At 41.0% G+C, this 17,859-nt stretch overlaps 1 protein-coding gene across 1 annotated transcript in view; it reads right to left on the bottom strand.

The window, feature by feature from the left end:
- Positions 1-8,870, bottom strand: part of LOC126252078 (protein spartin) — a 97,560-nt gene extending 88,690 nt beyond the window's left edge. The window contains exon 1 of the mRNA XM_049952930.1: positions 8,610-8,870. Within this exon, the coding sequence (XP_049808887.1) occupies positions 8,610-8,741 (132 nt within the window). The 5' untranslated portion in view covers positions 8,742-8,870. The remainder of the gene's footprint in view (positions 1-8,609) is intronic.
- Between the last annotated feature and the right edge of the window lie 8,989 nt (positions 8,871-17,859).

Genomic DNA, 17,859 nt, shown 5'->3' with positions numbered 1-17,859 from the left:
GTTTGGGATCCCCACCACATCAGATTACAAAAATATACTGAAGCAATTCAGAAGCAGGCTGCTAGATTTGTTACCAGTAGGTTTAACCAACATGCAAGTATTACAGAGATTCTTCAAGAACTCAAGTGGGAATCCCTGGAGGGAGGATGAAGATCTTTTTCAGAAACAAAATTTAGAGAACCGGCAGTTGTAGCTGATGCAGAACAATTCTACTGCTGCCAATTTACATTTCATGTAAGGACCACGAGGATAAGACAAAAGAAATTAGGGCTTGTATGGAAGCATATAGATAGTCATTTTTCTCTCACTTTATTTGCGAGTGAAACAGAAAAAGAAACAAACAGTGGTATACAACATTCCCTCCACCACACAGCATACAGTGCCATGTGGAGTAGATATGAGGTCTGTTCAAAAAATTCCCAAACATTCATAATTTCGTGCCAATGGTATGTTGGAGCAAAATGCGATTGGCATCCCTACACACATCTGTGTTTAATGTGTAGCTGCCGGAAGTTTCATAGTTGCATGTCTGTTAGTTACTGTTCAGTGCTGTACTGAGTAGAATATTGTGTCACACAGTTTGCGTTTTCAAGATGACACAGCTACAGAAACAATGCTTATGCATTAAATTTTGTGTGTAACTCAAGAAAACCTTTACAGAGACAAACCAAATGAAGCAGGAAGCCTACAGTGATGAGTGCTTAAGCTGTATTCAGTGTTACAAATGATTCACATGGTTTAAAAATGGCCCGAGAGAATTTAAGGATGACCCCCATTCAGGATGCCCTTCGACATCTATCGAAGCAGCTCATGTCAGGAACGTCAAAGAAATGGTGCGTGCCAATCGAAGACAGCCTGCCCAAGAGATTGTAACATTTCAGTCAGATCATGCCATGAAATCCTGATGCATCTTGGAATGCATGGTGTTGCTGCCACGTTCACCCACGGCTCATAAGTCAAGACCAGGAAAACCTTCACCTAACAGCCTCTGAAGAGCTTTCGGATTGTGTACATGAGAACGAGATGCTCCTTAAGACAATCGTAACCGGTGATGAGACGTGGGTCTATGGTTATGATGTTGAGCCCAGGGTTCAATCTTCACAAGGGGTCGGGAACGGTTCTCCTGACCAAAGAAAGCTTATCAGGTCAGGTCATATCAGCTGTCGAAGTCATGACAATAGTTTTCCTTGACTTTGAAGGATTAGTTCATCATGAATTCATGCCACAGGAACAAACTGTTAATCGATAGTACTATCATGACTTGTTGCAACACCTGCGAGAAAATGTCAGAAGGAAATGACCTGAAATTGATGAGACAATTCATGGCCCCTGCATCATGATAACACAACCACACATTCATCCCTTTTGGTGTATGACTATTGCACAAAAAATGAAATCACTGTGCTGCCTCCTCCTTCGTACTCTTCAGACCTGGCCTCTGTGGACTTTTTCTGATTTCCAAGACTGAAAACCCCACTGAAATGATGAATATTTGTAATGACAGACAAGATAAACGAAAATTCACTGATGGAGCTTCACACAATCCAGCAAGAGGCGTATGAAGACTGCTTCCGAAAATGGAAACGGCATTGGAAATGGTATAGCAATTGAGGAGGAGAGTATTTCGAAGGAGACCATGCACAATAAGTAAGAGGTAACTGTAGAAAAATTTTGTGAACAAAGTTCCAGAATTTTTTGAACAGACATTGCATGCATATGGTAGAAATGTTATGCAATGTCAGAATTGTAATATTGTGGACTGATTACTGTATTATGAGTGACAAGAAATCCACAGCAATATACCTCTGAAATTTGATTAGAAGGCAACTGTGTAGGAAAAATGCTGATGATTCCATTGACATATAGGGCAGAAAATATTTTTCAGTGAAACTGTTAACCTTGAAAATAAAGAGTGCAAATACTTGTAAATAATCACTGAAGTACAAGAGGTAGTGCACATGACCAATTTCATATTTATCCATAATGGCATTGAAGAAAGAAAAGTGGAAGCAGTCTCCTAGTAAAAGTAAAGTGACTGAAGACAAAACACAGTAGAGCAGTCACAGTAAGGACTTTTACAAAAGACAGGGGGCAACAAGTTGTGCATTAAAAGTGAGGTCACATGAACATATCAAGCAGCAGCTGTAGTATAGAGTGTACAACAGATGCAAGTATCAGGGTGTAGAAAGCTTATTGAAAACAGATAGTGGAGGTACATAAAATGTTAGTGATTGCATGGTTCAATAAAAATGTTATCATTACAATCTATAAATAATGCTAGTGAATTAAGTTTTATTTCATCTATAAAGGTAAATTAGATAATATGTTTTCTTTGGAATAAGCTAAGTAGGGAGAAGAAAATTTAATAGTCATGGGTGACTGGAATTCGAGAGTAGGAAAAGGGAGAGAAGGAAACATAGTAGGTGAATATGGATTGGGGGAAAAAATGAAAGAGGAAGCCGTCTAGTACAATTTTGCACAGAGCAAAACTTAATCATAGCTAACACTTGGTTCAAGAATCATAAAAGAAGGTTGTACATGTGGAAGAATCCTGGAAATACTAGAAGGTATCAGATAGAGTATATAATGGTAAGACAGAGATTTAGGAACCAGGTATTAAATTGTAAGACATTTCCAGGGGCAGATGTGGACTCTGACCACAATCTATTGGTTATGAGCTGTAGATTAAAACGGAAGAAACTGCAAATAGGTGGGAATTTAAGGAGATGGGATCTGGACAAACTGATTAAACCACAGGTTGTACAGAGTTTCAGGGAGAGCATAAGGGAACAATTGTCACAAATGGGGGAAAGAAATACAGTAGAAGAAGAATGGGTAGCTCTGAGGGATAACCCCGCATCTCGTGGTCGTGCAGTAGCGTTCTCGCTTCCCACGCCCGGGTTCCCGGGTTCGATTCCCGGCGGGGTCAGGGATTTTCTCTGCCTCGTGATGGCTGGGTGTTGTGTGCTGTCCTTAGGTTAGTTAGGTTTAAGTAGTTCTAAGTTCTAGGGGACTGATGACCATAGATGTTAAGTCCCATAGTGCTCAGAGCCATTTTTTTTCTGAGGGATGAAGTAGTGAAGGCAGCAGAGGATCAAGTAGGTAAAAAGACGAGGGCTAGTAGAAGTCTTTGGGTAACAGAAGAAATATTGAATTTAATTGATGAAAGGAGAAAATATAAAAATGCAGTGAATGAAGCAGGCAAAAAGGAATACAAACGTCTCAAAAATGAGATCGACATGAAGTGCAAAATGGCTAAGCAGGGATGGGTAGAGGACAAATGTAAGGATGTAGAGACTTATCTCACTAGGGGTCAGATAGATGCTGCCTACAGGAAAATTAAAGAGACCTTTGGAGAAAAGAGAACCACTTGTATCAATATCAAGAGCTCAGATGGAAACCCAGTTTTAAGCAAAGAAGGGAAAGCAGAAAGGTGGAAGGAGTATACAGGGGGTCTATACAAGGGTGATGTACTTGAGGACAATATTCTGGAAATGGAAGAGAATGTATATGAAGATGAAATGGGAGATACAATACTGCGTGAAGAGTTTGACAGAGCACTGAAAGACCTGAGTCGAAACAAGGCCCCGGGAGTAGACAACATTCCATTAGAACTACTGACGGCCTCGGGAGAGCCAGTCCTGACAAAACTCTACCATCTGGTGAGCAAGATGCATGAGACAGGTGAAATACCCTCAGACTTCAAGAAGAATATAATAATTCCAATCCCAAAGAAAGCAGGTGTTGACAGATGTGAAAATTACCGAACAATCAGTTTAATAAGTCACAGCTGCAAAATACTAACGCGAATTCTTTAGAGACGAATGGAAAAACTAGTAGAAGCCAACATTGGGGAAGATCAGTTTGGATTCCGTAGAAATACTGGAACACGTGAGGCAATACTGACCCTACGACTTCTCTTAGAAGCTAGATTAAGGAAAGGCAAACCTACGTTTCTAGCATTTGTAGACTTAGAGAAAGCTTTTGTCAATGTTGACTGGAATACTCTCTTTCAAATTCTGAAGGTGGCAGGGGTAAAATACAGGGAGCGAAAGGCTATTTACAATTTGTACAGAAACCAGATGGCAGTTATAAGAGTCGAGGGGCATGAAAGGGAAGCAGCGGCTGGGATGGTAGTGAGACAGGGTTGTAGCCTCTCCCCGATGTTATTCAATCTGTATATTGAGCAAGCAGCAAAGGAAACAAAAGAAAAATTCAGAGTAGGTATTAAAATTCATGGAGAAGAAATAAAAACTTTGAGGTTCGCCGATGACATTGTAATTCTGTCAGAGACAGCAAAGGATTTGGAAGAACAGTTGAATGGAATGGACAGTGTCTTGAAAGGAGGATATAAGATGAACATCAACAAAGCAAAACGAGGATAATCGAATGTAGTCGAATCAAGTCGGGTGATGCTGAGGGAATTAGATTAGGAAATGAGACACTTAAAGTAGTAAAGGAGTTTTGCTATTTGGGGAGCAAAATAAATGATGATGGTCAAAGTAGAGAGGATATAAAATGTAGACTGGCAATGGCAAGAAAAGTGTTTCTGAAGAAGAAAAATTTGTTAACATCGAGTATAGATTTAAGTGTCAGGAAGTCATTTCTGGAAGTATTTGTAAGGAGTGTAGCCATGTATGGAAGTGAAACATGGACGATAAATAGTTTGGACAAGAAGAGAATAGAAGCTTTTGAAATGTGGTGCTACAGAAGAATGCTGAAGATTAGATGGGTAGATCACATAACTAATGAGGAGGTATTGAATAGAATTGGGGAGAAGAGGAGTTTGTGGCACAACTTGACAAGAAGAAGGGACCGGTTAGTAGGACAAGTTCTGAGGCATCAAGGGATCACAAATTTAGGATTGGAGGGCAGTGTTGAGGGTAAAAATCGTAGAGGGAGACCAAGAGATGAATACACTAAGCAGATTCAGAAGGACGTAGGTTGCAGTAAGTACTGGGAGATGAAGAAGCTTGCACAGGCTAGAGTAGCATGGAGAGCTGCATCAAACCAGTCTCAGGACTGAAGACCACAACAACAACAACAACAAGCTAAGTAAGTACAAATGATTTGCAGAGACGGTTCAGATATATCACTACTGAAGGAAAGACCCAAAACTGCTATATACATAGAGATCAGAAGATAAAGCAGTTCCACTGAAGATCTGGCATACAGTAAAAAAGAAAGGGTAAATACAGGGAAGGAGAATTTAGTATACGTGCTCCGAAAAATACTGAAAAGGAAGAGTTAAAAATTTTATTGTGTGAATCTCGTGGAGGAAAGTTATTTTCAAAAGATAAAAAATGTTATCACAATCAAAGAAGATACATTACTGGTGAACAACACTCAAAAAGATATTACACAATGGCACACAGGTGCATAAATAGAGTAAACGTCAACTCTGACGGTGCAGTAGCATAACTGACTGGGTGTTGTGTGTTCTTCATCATCATTTCATCATCACTGACATGCACAAGTTGCCGAAGTGGCATCAACTAAAAAGAACTTGCAATACGGTGGCCGAACTTCCCGCTTGGGGCCTCCTGGCCAACAATGCCTTACGATCATTTCACTTCAGTTTCAGCACATAACTGAATAACTGAAAATGTTAAAGCTAAACTGTACATAAATGTGTTTGGAACATTAACAGAAGACTTTAGCCCTTGCAATACCAGTACAATATCCATAATGCAGATTACCAATTGGGAGGGGGGGGGGGAGGGGGTGTACTTCACACTCACTCTAAAAAAATTTAATGAAGTAATTGTTGTCGGATTTTACTAACAACATAAATTTTAAAGAAATATTGATGGGTAAGGAAGCTCCTGCACCTGAAAATAGTGAATATGACATTACTGGAGAATGTGACACTACTATCGCAACTCAAATTTTTGGGTTGTTTTAAGTCAAAAATTTAAAACAACAATTCATTAAAAACAACATTTTTCAGTTTTAATATAAGAAAAAACAGACTAGATTACAATATTTTCAAACAGTGGGCATAAAGTACCCCTCCCCTTGAGATTGCAAGGGTTAAGACTAAACATTGAAGGGTGGGGAATACAGAAGGATGAGGTGCGCAGCAAGAGGACAATGTGAGCAAAGATTTGCACCCAGCAGAAGGAAAGATGGTACATATGGCTAATTATTGTGTGTGTGAGTCTCTTGTCTTTCATTTTTCAATATGGCGCAGATTTAAACATTCATTGGCTTCGTCAAGTCACTCCTTGCCACCTAACCTAGACCTCGAGCTGCGTAACAGATCACTCTGTCACAATCAAGACTTCAGGGCGTTCCAATACGAAAATTTAGCAACAAATGACAGTAAAATTATATTACAGGTTGTCTTTTTCTGAGAGGTTGCAGTGTTTCATATGTCCAGTGGTGTAAATTGATATTATTCATTTGATGTGATGCTCCTTGGCAGTGATTAATAAATGTGAGTCACAGTTTATTTAACTATTTTGAGTTACACATCAATTTTAGGGAAATTACACACACACACACACACACACACACACACACACACAGAATCATGTAGCTTATTACGTCAATAAAAAGACCAAGTTCAACTGTAGTAAATCTTCAGTATGGTTGATCCAAGTCCAATATCTGCAGTAGTTAAGAAGTTTAGGCCTTCAGTTAGACTAGTTAAGCTAAAATCTCTAGGATGTTAAAAAAATGTACAAAATAATGAAAGCAATAAATCATTTCACATGTGCGCACGCACACACATACACACGGGATTCTCAGCAGTACAGTGCGTTTTGGTTGAGAGCGCGTGGAAGCAGTCCCATATGTGAGCAGCCATTACAATATCTGTTAAAACTACACAACTGTGGGTTAGCTATATTTGAGGAAGAAACAAGCATTTCATAGCAGTGAAAGAAAAGGAACAGAAACAAGAATGAATAGGTCAGGCAATTTAGAGTCAATTATGGCTGCAGATACATAGGGAGTTGTTTATCCATGTGAGGGTATTAAGGATGAAAGAATTATGCAAATACTCTTCCATTTATCTGAACCCAAGCACGTTTCTTTATTTTATCATCCTTAATAACTTTCCACTTGATCAAGTGGAATACCATCAAATCAGCACACAATCACACATTATACACTTTTATAGATGCACAAGTTCAACATGTTTCCATCTGAGCGCCACTACACAAACGTTTTTTAAATTTTTTATTTTGCATAGTTACATGAATTCATGGCACATGGAATAATGTTCCGAGTAATTCTACACGCCCATATGTAAAGCATTCATTGCAAAAAGATATTAATAACTCTACTCTTCAATTTCTATGGAAAATGCATTTAGAAGCATCACACTGGATTTAGGCATGGCGACACTGGAAAACATTGGAGGTCATTGCCAGTTCGTAAGTAATGTTCCTGTGGTACATGTTACAGGCATTTCACAAAACATTCAATGTCTATGTTTAACAGACTCCCACCTCTAAATTACAATTGGAAATAAGCATGGTAACAGAACATCTGAAGCTTCATTGAAATTACCCCCATGATTTTGGGACTGCTACTGTGAGCTCTCATACCGTAATTTCCTTGTTGCTCTAATGCACAACATGGGAGAAGCATTGTCTAATTAAAATTGCTTGTTATTTGACACTTCATGCCTTAGAACTTAGGCCGACAAATCATAGCTCTCAATGTGACATGTAAACAGTCTGCTGTTGTAAACAAACATCAGTTCAGTTGCAGTGTTGAAGTACACACACTACTGGTTGCCCATTTAATGCTGGCCACAGCAGAGAAGTAGATGTATTGTCCACACTGGCAGCTCATTCACTGTTGCCAGTGTCTGACCTGAAGTGCACCTGGAAGCCAATGGTGCACTGCTTTAGCGCCACTTGGCAAACTGCACATAGGCCTAACATGTAACGTAATTATTTATAACAGATAACACCAGCACACACACACAGAACTACTTAGTTATTTCAGAGAAGACTACGCTGTACCATAAAGGAAGAATTTTAATTTTATGTACCAGCTATAACAAACTGCAAGACATAAAAATTGACATTTTGCCTGACCAGTATCACATCTAATCAACTGAACTGACGTTCAATAAGAGCACTCCGAATATGGCTCATGCGGGTACCCAATGGTGTCAATGAATTATGGTCTCTGACCAAAATAACGAAGCAATGAGTATCTCATAAACATTCCATTGACTTCTTCGCTGTAGTGTGCTGGACTGAACCTGGCAACACACCACGTCGATTGTCAATGACAACAAATTTGATATTAGGAGAATAACTGCAATTCATGTTATGACACGTACTTTACCCATACTGGATTAGGATGGTCCTTCTTTCATAATGTCATGGGTCAAAGCAGAATGGTGGTATCGGCATGTTCCTGATCTGCAGCAGCAAAGCCATTGCCCTAGTTGAGCGCAATATAAATGTATAATTTTTATCCAACAACGATCGGTTCTGTTTAAAAACTTACGTGTCTGTTAACATTATCATTTGAAGTGTTAACAAACTGGGAGTTTCACAATAAAGAACTTCGCTTTTCGGCATCAAACTGTCAAACTCATCGTACTCTCTATACGTTGCATTATCTTCCTGTCCTATAATTACCTCTCTGTTTTTTCTTTCCTCTTCCAGTTTTATAGCAGTGTCAATCACACGATACGCTTCGTCATGGTACTGTTTTAATTCAGCAAACAGCATAGGCCAATCGGTTCTCGTATCACCATGATACACAGCCATTATGTTATCAAACGTAATAAACGAAGAATGTAAACAACACTTTCGCTAAGCCTTGACAGCAATTGTAGATTAGGCGACTGCGCTAACACACAGCGAAGTCACTGCGCTCTTGCTAATCAAAATACACAAATGTGCATGTCACATGAGCAAATATAAGTGATCTCTGACAGAATTATCGCTGATCCACTATACAACATATCTTACGTCAACAAAAACGTCATCTCGTGCATACCGCGCAGAATACCAAAACTGAAGTTCAAGAGAACGGCAACAGTGCTCATAGTGGCCTGGCAGAGCACTTTGAATATGGGAGAAAGTGGCACGCAAATCCATATTTTTAATTTGTAATAAGTCATTTAGATCACAACATTTTTCATTTAAACTTTTATGAGTAGGCCTCGTTGTCTAGCAGTAAAGTGCGTGTCTGCTAACCGAAGTCTTCTTGTAATCTTGCAAAGTAATAGATTCCAGAAATCGCAATCAAAAACTAAGATATATACGATGTATCATGTAATAAGATTGCTATGCATTAATGTGACAGTACGAGAGAGAGAGAGAGAGAGAGAGAGAGACAAAGATATTCTTTATTACTCTGTGGCGTAGTGCGCTTAGACATTTATTCTTAGATAGTAAGCTTTTGTTTTTGTTAAACTTTAATTTCATGAGAGAGGAGACTGTTCTTTATTGTGTAGTACAAATCGACGGCATTACGAGATTTTGAAGGAAATTTGTATATACATCTGAATATATGATAGAGAATCGCTCATTCATGTGCGACAAGAATTTCATTGACACTAAGGTCAATAAAACTTCGTTCATTTCAAAAAGGTACGTGTTATTTCCACAAAGGACGTATACTCAAGTGTGATCTATTAATGAATACCAGCTCGAGACCAATCCCGACAGGAACATTCAGTTCTAATTAAATAATTTGATGCTTTCTTCGGAAAAGAAGCGATTTCATGGATCTTTCATTTTTTTGCCACCAGTGTTTCTAAGAACTGAAGGCAAATCAGATTGCAATGCAACAGAGCCCAGACAAATATTTCTCCGCAACTTTGATTAACAGCTTCAGTTTCAATACAGCGTCTGCAGCAGCTGGAGCAGATCGCCATAACTTCAAAGCAGCCCTGTGTCCGACCAACGGTGTATGTATTCACTACAACTGAACACACATACAATCACTCATATATATATATATATATATATATATATATATATATATATATCTCGGGGCGGTTAGTAGACCCGCAACCGAGCGCCTCCCCAGGTGGCGGATAGGGGAATGCCTCCTAGATATAGGTGGTACCGAGGAAATGAAATACTCGGGGCGGACCAAAACTACTAGTAGCGTCTGTTCCCACAGTGGGCGGCTACAAAAGGCGTCTGCTCCACATGTCAGTGGCGGCCTCAACCAACCTCCTGATCTGGAAAGTCAGGTTGTAGTCGGCAGCATGCCATACATCCAACTACTAAACATCATGATGGTACAACGAGAAAAATCTCACTACCCCGGGCCCCAGTCAATAGACTGGGATCGTCGTGAGCATCGGATTCCGGGGGCTCACGGACATCATGAGAAGAATCGGAGCTTCTCAAACTCCCTCAAGAGCAAACGCAAACACTACATCGGCACACTCAACGTGAACACACTGATGAAGACAGGAAAGATGAAACAACTGACAGACACTCTCGAAAAATTTCAAATCAAAATATGTGCACTGCAAGAAACACGATTCACAGACGAAGACCATTTCAACACGGAGAATTTCAGAATATACAAAGGAAAACCATCGAGACAACTGAAAAACCTAAGGCTTTTTGGCACAGGATTTGCAGTACACAGGTCCATCACGGACAGCATAATCGACTTTTCGTCACCAAACGAAAGAATCAGCACCATCACAGTGAAATCAGCCAATAAATCCTACACAATAATCAACGCACATGCACCGACTAATGACTACAACAGGAAAAATCCGGACGAAATTGATGACTTCTGGACGACAATGGAAGAAACTATCAGAAAAATTCCTGCACATAGAGTCAAAATAATACTGGGAGACTTCAACGCCAAACTCGGAAAAGAAAAGATATACAGACATATCACAGGAAAACATACTCCACACAAGGACACCAACAAAAACGGAAAACATCTGATAGACTTCTGCAAAAGCCACGACCTCGCCATTATGTCAACAAAATTCAAGAAACCAACACGAAAACTTACCACATGGAAATTCCCCAGCGGACAGCAAGAACTACAAATCGACCACGTAATAGTGCAGAAAGACTCACAAAAAGAAATTTTGAACATAGACACCCGTAAAGGCTACTTCGACTCAGACCACCACCTACTACAGATCAGGATTCGTCTTTTGCCCAAGAAAAAGCTCCAGAAGAACAAAATTGTTCGACCAGATCCAGAATACGTTACTTTAAACCAGACACAAATATTACACAAAATTAAAATGGAGAAAACGACAGACTGGACACAACTTTCACGAAGAATCCGAGAGGCCATGAAACTAGCACAAGCACCACGAACACGGAAACACCGTTGGTGGAACCACACATGTGACCAAGCTATTGACCAACGAATCAGTGCATGGAAAAAATTTAGTTGCCATAAATCCCAAGAGAATTGGATGAACTTCTTGAAAACACAGAAGCAATCAAGCAAAATCATTCGCAGTGAAAAACGACAGTATGACAAACGGCGACTGACAGAGATCGAATCGGACTTCATGAAGAACAATACAAGAAACTTCTACAGAACGTTCAGAGAAAATATGACTGGATATCAACCACCCAACTTGTGCTTCAGAAGACCGGATGGAACCCTAGAAACCAATACCAAAAACAATTGTGACATTCTGGCAAAGTACTTTGAAAAACTGCTCAACACGGACCCCCCCATGGAAGAAATAATGACAGAAACGAGCACATACAATCCAGATAGTGAACCTCCAACTCTAGAAGAAGTTAAAGAAATAATAAAGTCACTCAAGAATCGTAGAGCACCAGGAGAAGATGGCATCATCGCGGAAATCTGGAAGTTACAAGACCCAGAACTCACCAAAGACATCCACAGGATCTTGGAAGACATCTGGAAGACCATGAAAATTCCTGACGACTGGAAAACTGCCCTGATACACCCACTACACAAAAAAGGTGACAAGACTAACCCGAACAATTACAGAGGAATATCCCTATTACCGGTCACATACAAGATCCTCTCTAAAGCTTTACTGAACAGACTAGAATGCCAAACCGACCACTTGATTGGGGAATACCAAGCAGGCTTCCGTAAAGGGCGGTCTTGTGCGGAACAAATTTGGAACCTGAAAATGATTTTACAACACAAACAGAACCTGATCATTACCTTTGTTGACTTCAAAAAGGCGTACGACTCTATCGACCGGAAAACTCTCTTCAAAATTCTAGCAGAATACAAAGTAGACAACAAAACACGGGCTATCATAGAGCAAACTTTAACCAACACGACCTCCAAAGTAAAGTTCTGTGGGGAACTATCAGAGCCCTTTGAAATTCGCACAGGTGTCCGACAAGGCGATGGCCTCTCACCTCTCCTTTTCAATCTGGTGTTAGACAAGGTCATAAAAGAATGGGAAACATCACAACAGGGGATAACCTTAGGAAATCTACAGATTAAATGCCTGGCTTTTGCAGACGATTTGGCGATTGTCACGAAAGGTATAAAGGAAACAAAAGACGCTATTGAAAAACTGCACGAAATCGCTGCCAAAACTGGACTACAGATCTCTTACGAAAAGACACAGTTTATGAGCACAAAGAAACTCTCATCTCTGAACACAAAGTATGGCACGATTTACAAAACGGCAAACTTCAAATACCTCGGTGAAACACTACAAATGAGTGGACATAACAGAGACTCAAACGAAGAAAGAAAGACTAAACTGGACAAGGCATACAAAGTAGTGTGGAATCATTACAACAAGAAGTCTATCTCACAAAAAGCCAAATTACGCCATTACGACACGGTGGTGCTCCCCGAGGCACTATATGCAGCAGAGACCACACTAATCCTAGGGCATACACGTATCAGACAATTAGAAAAAGTAGAACGGAAAATACTTAGGAAAATATTTGGCGCAACTAACAACAATGGAATATGGATCAAGAAACCTACGAAGGAACTATACAAACATACGGAGACAATCACAGAAAAGATTAGAAAACGCAGACTACAATTCTATGGACACCTATACAGAATGCCATCACACAGGCTGACCAAACAGATCTTTGACTGGGTAACCACTAGAAACAACAAATGGGTGGCAGAGGTAGAAAACGACCTGAACCAGCTCAACATAACAGCAGACACAATAAACGACAGAATAAAGTTCAGAAACATCATTAAGAAAAGTAAACTACATGAGATACAATGCGACAAACGAACAGGCATAAAATGGACCGAAGAACGCAAGCAATATCACAGCCAGAAGATGAAAGAAATATGGGCAACCAAAAAGGCAATCAAGATGAAGCCGAAGACACAAAGCCGACAAGAAGCATGGACAGAGGACCGGAAACAGAAACACAGCGAGCGAATGAGGGAAGTTTGGGCAGCAAGGAAGGCAGCAAAAGGAACTGGCCATGTAGTTTAGTCCAAATGCGCTCTTTAAGGGCAAAACACCAATAATAATAATAATATATATATATATATATATATATATAAACCCACAACCCAAGGTTGTGTGGAAAACATATCAGTATAAAAGGCTCAGTATAGGCAAAATATAAATAACAGTAAGCGAAGATAGCTGAGTGATTTTATAATTGGCGACTGTAACAGGACTCGATTCTGATGCAACAGCACCAAAAAGGAACTATAACCTGCCATACCACTTTAATTGATGACAGTTAGACACATCACTAACAGTCAAACATGAAACTTCCTGGCAGATTAAAACTGTGTGCCGGACCGAGACTCCAACTCGGGACCTTTGCCTTTCGCGGACAAGTGCTCTACCAACTGAGCTACCCAAGCACGACTCACGCCCCGTCCTCACAGCTTTACTTCTGCCCGTACTTGGCCTCCTACCTTCCCAACTTTACAGAAGCTCTCCTGCGAACCTTGCAGAACTAGCACTCCTGAAAGAAAGGCTATTGCAGAGACATGGCTTAGCCACTGCCTGGGGGATGTTTCCAGAATAAGATTTTCACTCTGCAGCGGAGTGTGTGCTGATATGAAACTTCCTGGCAGATTAAAATCGCATTCTGGAAACATCCCCCAAGCTGTGGCTAAGCCATGTCTCCGCAATATCCTTTCTTTCAGGAGTGCTAGTTCTGCAAGGATCGCAGGAGAGCTTCTGTACAGTTGGGAAAGTAGGAGGCGAGGTACTGGCAGAAGTAAAGCTGTGAGGGTGGGGCGTGAGTCGTGCTTGGGTAGCTCAGTTGGTAGAGCACTTGCCCGCGAAAGGCAAAGGTCCCGAGTTCGAGTCTCGGTCCGGCACACAGTTTTAATCTGCCAGGAAGTTTCATATCAGTGCACTCTCCGCTGCAGAGTGAAAATCTCATTCTGGAAACAGTCAAACATATTTGTGATTACTGATAACTGTAACATACTTTGTAACAGATATAGTTCATATCTTTAGGGACGTTAGTTATCTTATTAATTAAGTAATTAATGTTTCATTTTTGTGCATGTATGTATAGCTAGAAAGTGTAACTACACTACGGCTCTTTGTATGTTTCATGCTAACTGAACGTTCAGGAGTATCATGTTAAGATTAGATTAGATTAGATTTACTTTCATTCCAGTTGATCCATCGTGAGGAGGTCCTCCAGGACATAGAACATGTCAGAAAAACAATAATACATGACAAATATTTACAACTGAAACAAATAAGCTAATGTACCTTCCACAGGTCCCAAGTGGAATGATCGTAATTTTTTTTAATGAACTCTATATGAAAGAATCATTTTACAAACACTAATGCACTGAATTTAAAATACTTCTTTTTAAATTTATTTGTAAGGTAATAAACATGTAATACAACTACTACAGTACTTATTTGCAATGACCACATTACTACACTCAAAGGGTGCAGAAGTTAGATTGTACTTACATACACACACACACACACACACACACACACACACACACACACACTTATTTACAGTGAATACGTTACTGCACTGAAATGTTGCAGAAGTTATATATACATGGCGTTACAAAAAGGTACGGCCAAACTTTCAGGAAACATTCCTCACACACAAAGAAATAAAATATGTTATGTGGACATGTGTCAGGAAACGCTTACTTTCCATGTTAGAGCTCATTTTATTACTTCTCTTCAAATCACATTAATCGTGGAATGAAAACACACAGCAACAGAACGTACCAGCGTGACTTCAAACACTTTGTTACAGGAAATGTTCAAAATGTCTTCCGTTAGCGAGGATACATACATCCACCCTCCGTCGCTTGGAATCCCTGATGCGCTGATGCAGCCCTGGAGAATGGCGTATTGTATCACAGCCGTCCACAATACGAGCACGAAGAGTCTCTACATTTGGTACTGGGGTTGCGTAGACAAGAGCTTTCAAATGCCTCCATAAATGAAAGTCAAGAGGGTTGAAGTCAGGAGAGCGCGGAGGCCATGGAATTGGTCCGCCTCTACCAATCCATCGGTCACCGAATCTGTTGTTGAGAAGCGTACGAACACTTCGACTGAAATGTGTAGGAGCTCCATCGTGCATGAACTACATGTTGTGTCGTACTTGTAAAGGCACATGTTCTAGCAGCACAGGTAGAGTATCCCGTATGAAATCATGATAACGTGCTCCATTGAGCGTAGGTGGAAGAACATGGGGCCCAATCAAGGCATCACCAACAATGCCTGCCCAAACGTTCACAGAAAATCTGTGTTGATGACGTGATTGCACAATTGCGTGCGGATTCTCATCAGTCCACACATGTTGATTGTTTAAATTTACAATTTGATCACGTTGGAATGATGCCTCATCTGTAAAGAGAACATTTGCACTGAAATGAGGATTGACACATTGTTAGATGAACCATTCACGGAAGTGTACCCGTGGAGGCCAATCAGCTGCTGGTAGTGCCTGCACACGCTGTACATGGTACAGAAACAACTGGATCTCCCGTAGCACTCTCCATACAGTGACGTGGTAAAGTTACCTTGTACAGCAGCAACTTTTCTGACGCTGACATTAGGGTTATCGTCAACTGCACGAAGAATTGCCTCGTCCATTGCAGGTGTCCTCATTGTTCTAGGTCTTCCCCAGTCGCGAGTCATAGGCTGGAATGTTCCATGTTCCCTAAGACGCCGATCAATTGCTTCGAACGTCTCCCTGTCGGGACACCTTCGTTCTGGAAATCTGTCTCGATACAAACGTACCGCGCCACGGCTATTGCCCCGTCCTAATCCATACATCAAATGGGCATCTGCCAACTCCGCATTTGTAAACATTGCACTGACTGCAAAACCACGTTCGTGATGAACACTAACCTGTTGATGCTACGTACTGATGTGCTTGATGCTAGTACTGTAGAGCAATGAGTCGCATGTCAACACAAGCACCGAAGTCAACATTACCTTTCTTCAATTGGGTCAAGTGGCGGTGAATCGAGGAAGTACAGTACATACTGACGAAACTAAAATGAGCTCTAACATGGAAATTATGCATTTCCGGACACATGTCCAACATGACATCTTTTCTTTATTTGTGTGTGAGGAATGTTTCCTGAAAGTTTGGCAGTACCTTTTTGTAACACCCTGCATATATAAATTGCTACACCAAGAAGAAATGCAGATGATAAACAGGTATTCATTGGACAAATATATTATACTAGAACTGACATGTTCTTCACACAATTTGGGTGCATAGATCCTGAGAAATCAGTACCCACAACAACTACCTCTGGCCGTAATAACGGCCGTGATACGCCTGGGCATTGAGTCAAACAGAGCTTGGATGGCGTGTACAGGTACAACTGCCCATGCAGCTTCAACGCGATACCACAGTTCATCAAGAGTAGTGAATGGCGTATTGTGCCGAGCCAGTTGCTCGGCCACCATTGACTAGACGTTTTCAATTGGTGAGAGATCTGGCCAGGGCAGCAGTCGATCATTTTCTGTATCCAGAAAGGCTCGTACAGGAACTGCAACATGCGGTCGTGCATTATCCTGCTGAAATGTAGGGTTTCGCAGGGATCGAATGAATGGTAGAGCCACGGGTCGTAACACATCTGAAATGTAACGTCCACTGTTCAAAGTGCCGTCAATGCGAACAAGAGGTGACCGAGATGTGTAACCAATGGCACCCCATACCATCACTCCAGGTGATACGCCAGTATGGCAGTGATGAATACACGCTTACAATGTGTGTTCAACGTGATGTCGCCAAACACAGATGTGACCATCATGATGCTGTAAACAGAAGCTGGATTTATCCAAAAAAATGACGTTTTGCCATTCGTACATCCAGGTTCGTCGTTGAGTCTATGATGCAGCGTCAAGGGTAACCGCAGCTATGGTCTCCGAGCTGATAGTCCATGCTGCTGCGAACGTCGTCCAACTGTTCGTGCAGGCAGTTGTTGTCTTGCAAACGTTCCCTTCTGTTGACTCAGGGATCGAGGCGTGGCTACACGATCCGTTACAGCCATGCGGATAAGATGCCTGTCATCTCGACTTCTAGTGATACGATGCCGTTGGGATCCAGCACGGCATTTCGTATTACCCTCCTAAACCCACCAATTCCATATTCTGCTAACAATCATTGGATCTCGACCAACGCGAGCAGCAATGTCGCGATACGATAAACCACAATCGTGATAGGCTACAATGCGACCTTTTTTAAAGTCGGAAACGTGATGGTATGCATTTCTCCTCCTTACACGAGGCATCACAACAACGTTTCACCAGGCAACGCCGGTCAACTGCTGTTTGTGTATCAGAAATCGGTTGGAAACTTTCCTCATGTCAGCACGTTGTAGGTGTCGCCACCAGCGCCAACCTTGTGTGAATGCTCTGAAAAGCTAATCATTTGCATATCACAGCATCTTCTTCCTGTCGGTTAAATTTCGCCTCTGTAGCACGTCATC

The sequence above is a fragment of the Schistocerca nitens genome, chromosome 4 (assembly GCF_023898315.1).
Source record: "Schistocerca nitens isolate TAMUIC-IGC-003100 chromosome 4, iqSchNite1.1, whole genome shotgun sequence".
Classification (NCBI taxonomy): Eukaryota; Metazoa; Arthropoda; class Insecta; order Orthoptera; family Acrididae; genus Schistocerca; species Schistocerca nitens.
This window is presented reverse-complemented; position numbering and strand designations above follow the sequence as displayed.